The 9,205-nt window shown below is 51.7% G+C and overlaps 1 protein-coding gene across 2 annotated transcripts; it reads left to right on the forward strand.

Annotated features, from left to right (window-relative positions):
• The first annotated feature begins 453 nt into the window (after nucleotides 1-453).
• Nucleotides 454-8,095, forward strand: BHLHE40 (basic helix-loop-helix family member e40). 2 transcript variants are annotated; one of them, XM_007500140.3, is made up of 6 exons: nucleotides 454-592; nucleotides 1,491-1,897; nucleotides 2,192-2,261; nucleotides 2,564-2,671; nucleotides 3,646-3,769; nucleotides 5,670-8,095. In XM_007500140.3, exons 2-6 carry the CDS (start codon nucleotides 1,818-1,820, stop codon nucleotides 6,521-6,523), a joined length of 1,236 nt encoding a protein of 411 aa, XP_007500202.1. In that variant the 5' UTR covers nucleotides 454-592; nucleotides 1,491-1,817; the 3' UTR covers nucleotides 6,524-8,095. The 2 variants fall into 2 exon arrangements, with proteins under 2 accessions (XP_007500202.1, XP_001364726.1); XM_001364689.3 differs by lacking the exon at nucleotides 454-592 and having other exon boundaries at nucleotides 792-1,897.
• Nucleotides 8,096-9,205: the final 1,110 nt, after the last annotated feature.

Genomic DNA, 9,205 nt, shown 5'->3' on the forward strand with positions numbered 1-9,205 from the left:
CCCCCCCCCCACTCCCTGGCTCCGGTGTCCTAGCACAGGGAGGGCCCCTTGCCAGGTGAGGGCCAGCTAAGGTGCAGGGCAACCCAAGGGAACTTGGCAGGAACAGAATGCCCCAGCCAAGTCACCGTCAGGAACTGCCCGGTGCTCGGCCCAGAGCCCTGGACTGGCCACCAGGAAGCTGCAAAGAGGCTCCAGTCTGGGGAGGATGGGGGACCGGGGAGGGGGGCAGGGTCCCCTAGCTAGCTGGCTTTCCCATGCGGCCACGTGAAGGTTCACGCCCCGTGCTCCTGCTGGGAGCAGCCGCGTTGTGTAACACCGGCTGCACGGGAGGGAGGCGCGGGGTGGGGGGGGTGGGGATGGCAGGCTGGCGAGCGGGCTGCCCTCCCTCCCCCGCGCACCCGAAGCACAGCGGGGGCAGCTGAACCTAGGTCAAGGGAAGGAGGGGTGCGGCGGGGTGCCGGAGCGCGCCCCCGGGCGCAGGGCGCAGTGGTGGAGAGGGACGCACTCGGCCATCAGGTGCAGCCGGCATGCTCGGCGGCGGCGGCGGCGGCCTCGGCTGCCCTTGAGGCTGGAGCGCTGCCCGTTCCGTGATGTGAGTCCCGGCTGAGCTGTTCCAGTGGGGTGACATCCGCCCCTCCCTCGGCCCCTCCCCACGCCGGGCAATTCCTGGACACGGGGTGGGGGAGGACAGGACGGAAAGAAACCAAAGCCCCTGGGGCAGGGAGACCGGGTGCCTCCCCCCCCCCCCGGCCCTCCCTCCTCCCTTGCCCGTCCCGGTTCCTCCTGAAGGGGGGAGCAGGGGGCGGGGGAGGAAGCGGGCTGGCCGGGAGAGAGGGGATATTCCTCTCCCAGCTTGAGTCAGACCCAGGCAGGCGGATCTGGCCATCCCCGCCCCACCCCCACCCCTCCCCCGAGACTGGAACTTACTTCATTTCCCTAGGGCAGGTTCGCCCACACGGCCAAAACCAGACCAAATCCCCTCCCCAGTGCCTGCCTGCTAGTACGCACCCCACCCAATATCACTCCGAGGGTCTGGGCCATGGATTCCCCCCCTCCGCCCCTCACCCCTCTGTTCGGGGAAGGCAGCCGCCGCCGACACCGGGGCGCAGAGGGAAGCAGAGGGAGGGGGGCGCGATCAGGATGGGGGCGAGGAAAGGAGGATGTGTGTGTCGGGGGAGGGCTCCCTTTCAGCAGCCCAAGCGTTGTCCAACACGTGAGCCTCATGTGATGGAGAGGAGGGGAAGGTGGCGAGGAGGGAGGTGCTGGGGGAGGGGGTGGGGGCAGGTCGCTCCTTCCCTCCCCGGCAGCAACCAGACGTGCCTGGAGTCACAGGGTGGAACACGTAGCTCCAATCCACCCACTCGCTCACATTTAACCCAGCCTGCAGCCTCCCCATTACTCCTCGGCTTGGCCCCCCCCCTTCCACCACCAACCAGCCTTCCTCCTCCCCCCCCCCCTTCTCCGTCCCTCCCTCCCTCCCTCCCCACCAGCTCATTCACTTGGCTTGCACGGTCCAGACGGCGCAGGGAGAACAGAAAGCCAGTCTGTGCGGGCAGACAGACCCGAGAGGCAGCGGCAGAGAGGGGACTCCCGCACGCCGCGAGCGGAGTCGCGCGCATCTCTCCCTTCGCACCTCCAGCCACAGCCGGCGCATCTTCTTCTCTACGGGCTCCAGCGGGTTAAGCGCAAGGGACTTCTCGCAGCTAAGGGAAAGAAATCAAGTGACTTCGTAGGGTTTCTTCTACTAGTGAGGGGGGCCGCCCGGTCCGCGAGTCTCAGACCAGAAGGCTTTAAGTTTTCCGCCCCGTCGCTGTGCCATGGAAAGGATCACCAGCGCCCAGCCGCCCCCCGCCTGCCTGGGCAAAGTGCCGGGACTGGAGCCCAGCGAGATGGCAGGGTAAGGAAGTTTGGAGCTACAGCGCCCAGTTGCCAGCCGCGCTCCCACGGGGAGTACAGGGTGCAGGACAGACGGGGTGGCCCGGGGATTCCGGTGTCCCCAGGCAATCTCTTCCCCGGCTGCTCTCTTAAGTCCGTTCTTTTCCCGGGGTCGCCCCAGACTTGATGTCCTCCATCTCCCGCAACTCTGGCTCAGCTCCGGCGCATCCCGAGCTGTTGCCCAAGAGGATGGACAATGCCAGGGTCTCCTTTCTATCCCTGGTTCATTCTGCATCCCGTTTGCTTTTCCTTGCAGGATGGATTTTACCCACATTTACCAAGTGTACAAACCGAGGAGGGGATTAAAAAGGAGTGAGGATAACAAGGTAAGAACATCCCCTCCGCCACCACCCTCCATTCCACCCCCCACCTCACCCCTCACGCGCCCCATTCAGAATCCTGCGCCCACCGTTACGAGTTTCAATGAAAAGTATTGTCCCAGCCCGGGTAGGAGGAAGAGGGAGGTGGAAGCAAGGGGATCTAAGACCTGACCAGCTCGGGACTATATTTCCGGGGTGGCACTGTGCCTTTCTGTCTACTTCCAGTTGCCCTTAGAGCAAGTCCGCGTTCCCGGGAATCCCTGACTGTCCCCTTGCCCCGGTCGCCCACCGCCTCCTTTGCCTTTCAGGAGACCTATAAATTGCCGCACCGACTGATAGAGAAGAAAAGACGTGATCGGATTAATGAGTGCATCGCCCAGCTGAAAGATCTCTTACCCGAACATCTCAAACTTACTGTAAGTGAAAACCTGGACCCACTCCAAACTCTCCTCACCCGGGAGGGCGCGGGCGGGCGGGCGGCTGGTGCGCAGGTTTCCCTGCCGTCTTCAGGTACCGCGCGGTACTGCAGCTCCGTAGCCGCCCCTGGAGCAGGTTGGCGGCTCCGTCCCCTCAAAACGCATCCTACCTAGTAGGGAAGGTTCCCCTTCGAGCAGACGACAGGGAATAGCAAAGGGCCCCTCCGACAGGGTGGGAGTGGGGGAGACTTCCGGCTGGGATTTGTGAAAACAGATTTAGGCTTTTTTGTTGTTGTTGTTTTTTTCTCCTGAGGTAATAGGATGTTGTTTTCCAGAATTCACTGAATTTCCTGGCTGACCCGATGCTCCCCAATTTACTCTAAGGACCCCACAAGTGGGAAAGATTCCTTCTTCCCTATTTGATAGGAATTTCCCATGGTTCAGATTCTTTTGTCAGTTTGTAATTGCAGCTCCATAGCTTTGGAAAAAGATGGGGGGGGGGAGCATGAGGAAGGGAAGGAACCAGTATTTGAGGGGGTTAAACCAGGAAGTTTTTTTAAGGGAAGGAAATCTCCTGGGGAAAGCCGTTTTGGCTTCCCTTCTGTTAGAACTCCCCCTCTGGTTTGACACCACTGCAGAGAAACGTTATCTCTGGATTCCCCTGAGTTAAGGTCAGGGTACCAGCCGGGGTTGGAGAAACATATCTGTCAAATGCTTTCTCTTGAGGCATGTCACTGCTCCCAAAATACCTCCAGGCATAGCTGTCACCTCCTTTTTTATCTTTTAGTTATGGCTAGAGGTTTCCGAAGAAACATTCAGAAATGCCAACCTAACCAAAAGTAACATGGAAAGGGAGAGGACAGATCTTCTCCCTCCCACCCCAGACTCCTTTGAATTGCACAAAGCTGTCTCTCCGGTAGTGGGTGCCCCTTAGTCCTGGCAGGCTCACCCCATTCATTCACTTTTCCCCCCAGACCTTGGGTCACTTGGAGAAGGCGGTGGTCCTGGAGCTTACCTTGAAGCATGTGAAAGCACTCACCAACCTAATTGACCAACAACAACAGAAGATTATGGCTCTTCAGAGTGGCTTACAAGCAGGTGAGGACTCAAGCCTGCTTTGCTTGCAACAGTGTTAGCACAAGGGGAGATTTAGTTTCAACATCTGTTGTAAGAACATCCCTGTGACAAATTACTTGCACACGTTGTAGTGGGCTTGCCAGTTTTGTCTTTCCTAAAAGGACGAGTTTTCATATAAGAATCTACTCTGTCACCTGGCATGAGTACAGATGACTATATTGAGGAAATCCTGAAGTGCCCCTTTTTGCTTTGTTATCTTAGGGTTCTGGGTTCTCCTACACATTGAAATTGATGACTTTTTTTCTTCTTCAACTCCCTATTGTTTTGTTTTAAAACCTTTACGGTCCACTTTGGAGTCAATACTATATATTGGTTCCTAGGCAGAAGAGTGGTAAGGGCTAGGCATGGAGGTTAAGTGATTTGCCCAGGGTCACACAGGAAGAGTCTGAAGCCAGATTTAAAGCCAGGACCCTGATCACTAGGCCTGGATCTTAATCCACTGAGCCACCTAGCTGCCTGTCATGTTGAATATACGTTATAGTCTTTTAATTTTTTTTTCTTTTGGTCCTGAGTTTCAAGTCCCATTTCCCTTGATCACTTGGGAGAAGAGTGCTGGCATACACTTGATTTTTTCATTCTTATCAGTGTGTGTGGCATAAGTACATCTGGCAGGGGTACAAGAACAATTTTCCATTCGTTAGTACTGGTCCTTGAATAACCACTAGGCTTATTGGTAGAGTTGTGAAATTTGGTTAGACCCAAGTTTAGTCTTCCATTTTCATTGATTTTCAGAGGGCAAGAGTTAGAAGAGCTCTTCCAACCTTGTACCTTGCAAGTACTCAGGTTTAAGTTTGTAAGCCAGTTTTTATAGCTTTCCCTTTCCCTCTTGTACCTCATTCTCCCATGGTCACTTTAGAGTTCATATAATGATGACTCTGAAAGTGTCAACTAGGGGATTAGGAACAGATCATGCAGTTTTCCTTTTTTTTTTTTTAATGTTTGAATGAGGGATGCAAATATTTTATTATCTGCTGGGAAGGGGAGGAGAAACAGGATGAATATTTAGGACAGTTGCTTCAAGGTGGAACATTATAGATAAATAAAAGCATTTTGTTTGCAATTGGATGAGCCACTGAAATAAGTTGTTTTTTTTTTTTAACCCCTACTTTCCATCTTGGAGTCAATACTGTCTCCAAGGCAGAAGAGTGTTAAGGGCTAGCAATGGGGGTCAAGTGACTTGCCCAGGGTCACACAACTGGGAAGTGTCTGAGGCCAGATTTGAACCTAGGACCTCCTGTCTCTAGGCCTGGCTCTCAATCCACTGAGCTACCCAGCTGCCCTCTGAAATAAGTTTTCTTAAGGTTAATATGTACAGTCTTTTTTTTTTAATTATTTTTCATGAGAAACTGACCAATCACTGTGCACAGGGAAACTAATATTCATAGGATCTTATATTTAGAACTGGAGAAATGTCAGTGGTCATCTAATCTATCCCTGGCCTTTTATAGATAAGGAAACTGAGACCAAGAGAAAGGAGGTGACTTTTCCAAGGTCACAAGGCATAAGTGGGAGGCAGCTTAGTGGTACAGTGGATAGAGCACCAGACCTGGAGTCAGGAGGACCTGGGTTCAAATCTGCTCTCACTTCCTAGCCTTGGGTTCCTGGGCAAGGCATTAAGCCTTGTTTTCCTAGCCTTTGCCCTTCTGGTTTAGTGTTATTCCTAAGACAGAAAGGAAGGGTAAAGATAACAAAGATATGAGTGCAAGATCTGGGATTCAAAGGGAGGTCCTTGACTCCAGACCCAGCTTTCTTTTCACTGTATTAGAGAGTTCCCTTACATTAGTAGCATCGTTTCCTCTTTGGTGGATGGACCTGGGGGAGATGCTCTTCTAAACTTTCTCCTGTTTTGTATTTCCCCTAGGTGAGCTATCCTCAAGAAACCTCGATGCCAGCCAGGAGATGTTCTGCTCTGGTTTCCAAACGTGTGCCAGGGAGGTGCTGCAGTACCTGGCAAAGCATGAAAGTAGTCGGGATCTGAAATCTTCCCAACTGGTCAGCCACCTCCACCGCATGGTCTCTGAGGTCCTGCAGGGTGGAGCTGTCTACAAGCCTAGTGATCCCGCCCCCAAAATGATGGACTTCAAAGAGAAGCCCAGCTCCCTGACCAAAGCCACTGAAGGGCACGGGAAAAACTGTGTACCGGTCATCCAAAGGACTTTTGCCCATTCAAGCGGCGAGCAGAGCGGAAGCGATACAGACACTGACAGTGGTTACGGAGGCGAGTTGGAGAAAAGTGACTCTAAAGCCGACCAGCAGTATTTTAAAAATGATAACGAACATAAATACCCCCTGGGAGAGAGAATAAGCGCCATTAAGCAAGAGTCCGAAGACCCTCCTGCAAAAAAGACCAGACTAGAAATGCCCGACCGGGAGAGCCATTTTAGCAGTGAGCTGATTGGGTCTTCCTTTCTAGGGCCTCATCCTCACCAACCTCCCTTCTGCCTGCCTTTTTATTTGATCCCACCGTCAGCAACAGCCTATCTGCCCATGTTGGAGAAATGCTGGTATCCCACCTCCGTCCCAGTCTTGTACCCTGGGCTCCCTGCTTCAGCCGCAGCTCTCACCGGCTTCATGAACCCAGAGAAGATCCCTCCTCCTTTGCTGATGCCCCAAAGACTCCCTTCTCCGTTGCCCTCCCATTCGTCCATCGACTCTTCAGCTCTGCTCCAGGCTCTGAAGCAGATTCCACCTTTAAACTTGGAAACCAAAGACTAAATAGCCAGAGTGGCCCTCCCTGCCCTCTTTTATTTCCGCCCCTTAAAAAAAAAGTCTAGTGAGACTGAGTTTGTATATTTAGATAAATGGAGGTGTGGAAGTTAGACCTGTGTGTGTGTGTGTGTGTGTGTGTGTGTGTGTGTGTGTGTGTGTGAGAGAGAGAGAGAGAGAGAGAGAGAGAGAGAGAGAGAGATTAGTGTGGGTTGGCGTGCATGAGTATAGGATGACATGGAAGCCACATTTGGCTCTAGCAGTCAGAAAGCTTAGGGAAAACATGAAGGATGGACCAGGTTAACATATGTAGGGTTTGGGGTTGTTTGGCATCATTTTGTTTGAATCAAACCTCCTACAAGATTTTACCCACCCAGAAAACAAAGTCAACTGAGTTCTTCAAAACTGTGAATTGTGTTCAGTTACCCAGATTGCAAGTTGGGGAGAGGGCTCTGGGGAGGGCTTTTTTGATTTTCTTTTTGTGAACTGGAATATGGTACTTTTCATGGGAGGACTTGACAAAGCACAGCTCCCCACCAGGCCTGCAGCTTGAGACGGACTTATTCCACCCCACCCATCTCCCAGTATTTTCCGTGTGACTCACACACAAAGGGCAGTCCGTCTGAGCCCTGGTGTTTGTTCATCTCGATCCAAAAGCTGTAAAGTAGCCCCCACTGGCATTGTCCCCGAGTGTTTCAGGGACACTCTAGACGGCTTTCTCTCCACACCTTGGCCTTGAATGGGTACAGAGAGCATAGTTGCTGCTTAAGCTTGATAGGGTAATTATCCATTAAGGAACTAAAATGTGCCCTGTTGGACAACCTGAACTGCCAAAGAAGGAGTGAGGAGTGCCCCTCGAGACTTCTTTGGCACCCGATTCTTGCTGCCTTTTATGACTCCTGCCCAGGAAGGCAGCGAGCCCCAATTTCAAAGAGCTGCTTTAAGTTACAAGAGCGGCTTTCGACCCACCATGCCAGGGCATGAATCGCTACCTTAAATGAGCAAATTTGAATGCAGCTTATTTTTTCAATGAAACTCCTGCCGACCAGTCTTAGCTCCTCATCTGCCTGACCACCCTAGACCAGATCGTTTCTGCAGTGATGATGCCCCTGTCTGATTCTGATGGCTTACAGCAACTTTCTCAACTGCAAAAAAAAAAGAAAAAACAAGTCTGTCTCCTTAGTTTTCCAAAACATTGTGTCCAGTCATTGTTTTCTGAATTGTCTGTCTACAACTACACCAGCTATTGAATGCACTATGCTTGACTGTGTTTTAATCTTCTTTTGGGGTATAAAGTTATTGCCTTTATTTGTAAAACTTATATATATTATATATAAATATATTCAAAAGTCAAATGTTTCGGATGTTTATTTGTATAATTACTTGATCAGAACAAGTGAGAAACATGAATGTATTTCTGTTTTCAGAGAGAAGAATAATTTTCTCTAGGGAGAGGTACAGTGTTTATATTCCGGAGCCTCCTTGAAGGTGTAAAATTGTAAATATTTTTATCTATAAGTAAATGTTAAGTAGCTGTTTTCAAATACTTAATAAAAACCATCATTTTCCTGTGGAAGAGAAGGTTAGTGTCCTGTGTTTCTGTACGGGTTCACAGGGGGGAGAGAGCCTTCGGTGGGCTGAATGGGACACGGAACTCGCCCTTTTCTTTCTTTTTAGGCCACAAATAGTTAACTGTCTCCGAGTATAATTCACTTTTCACATGCCTAGTGTTAAGTCAGAAAGAGCTTAGTCAACTTGGTAGGTAAATATTTGGTTTCGTTTTTTTTCTCAAACCGACTCTAGCTGGTGTCTCATCGTCAGGCTTGTGTCTGTCTCTGGGCGCCAAGCAAAGGTGGATGGCTTTTTTTCAGCGTAGGTTCAAGCCCAGGAGAGAACGGGAGTTCAGAGTCACAGGCGGAGACCCCTGGGATGACGACGACCTGTTCGGGGATGGTGGGAAGGAGCCTCCTGCTCACTCGCTAATAAAGCAGGGGCTGCTGGGTTGGCTGGAGGAAACCTTTCCTAATTATGTTACATCCTTCCTGAACTTCCTGAGATTGGGTGTGTTGGTGTGTGAATGAATGTCAGTGCTGCTTAGTCATAGGCGATTTAAAAAAATGACCCAAGGAAAGCATGTTGAGCAGCAGGCGGAATAACTCCTGGCCACGGCTTGAGGTCGGACCGGTGGCTTTCCGTTTCCACCCGGACCGGACCGGGCCGGGGCCTCGTTTTGACCTTCAGCACCCCTGGTGAATGCTGATCGCTAGAATGGCTTCTAAGCTTTGCTAGGACTGAACTCTGATCCCCGGGCTTCCCCGCTCCAGCCTGTAACGCCGTGTGCCAGGCAGAGAAGCTTCACCTCCCATGCAGCGAAAATGACCTCAGGGAGCCCAAACCCAGGCAAGAGAACAACAAAAGCCCGCACCACCTGCCAGACACGGGCTGTTCTCTTCAAATGTCACCTTTGCTGTCTCCTCCACAGCCTCCCGATGAAGCAGCAAGAGAAGGGAAGCTTCCCCTCCATAAAACCAGGACGGAAACATTCTGAATGTCATTATTCTCCCACTTAAAATATTCATGGGGGAATCTGAGAGGCCGTCTGGTGTAGTGGAAAGAGCTTTGGGGGACTGGAAGGCAGCAGACCAGTTCTGGCCAAGCTACTGTATGACCTTGGGCAAGTCACGAATCCTC

The sequence above is a fragment of the Monodelphis domestica genome, chromosome 7 (assembly GCF_027887165.1).
Source record: "Monodelphis domestica isolate mMonDom1 chromosome 7, mMonDom1.pri, whole genome shotgun sequence".
NCBI lineage: Eukaryota > Metazoa > Chordata > Mammalia > Didelphimorphia > Didelphidae > Monodelphis > Monodelphis domestica.

Coding starts and splice junctions, on each gene's coding strand:
- BHLHE40 (XM_007500140.3), top strand. CDS start 1,818: ATGGAAAGGATCACCAGCGCCCAGCCGCCCCCCGCCTGCCTGGGCAAA. Junction 1,898..2,191: donor GAGCCCAGCGAGATGGCAGG/GTAAGGAAGTTT, acceptor TTTTCCTTGCAG/GATGGATTTTACCCACATTT. Junction 2,262..2,563: donor AAAGGAGTGAGGATAACAAG/GTAAGAACATCC, acceptor TTTGCCTTTCAG/GAGACCTATAAATTGCCGCA.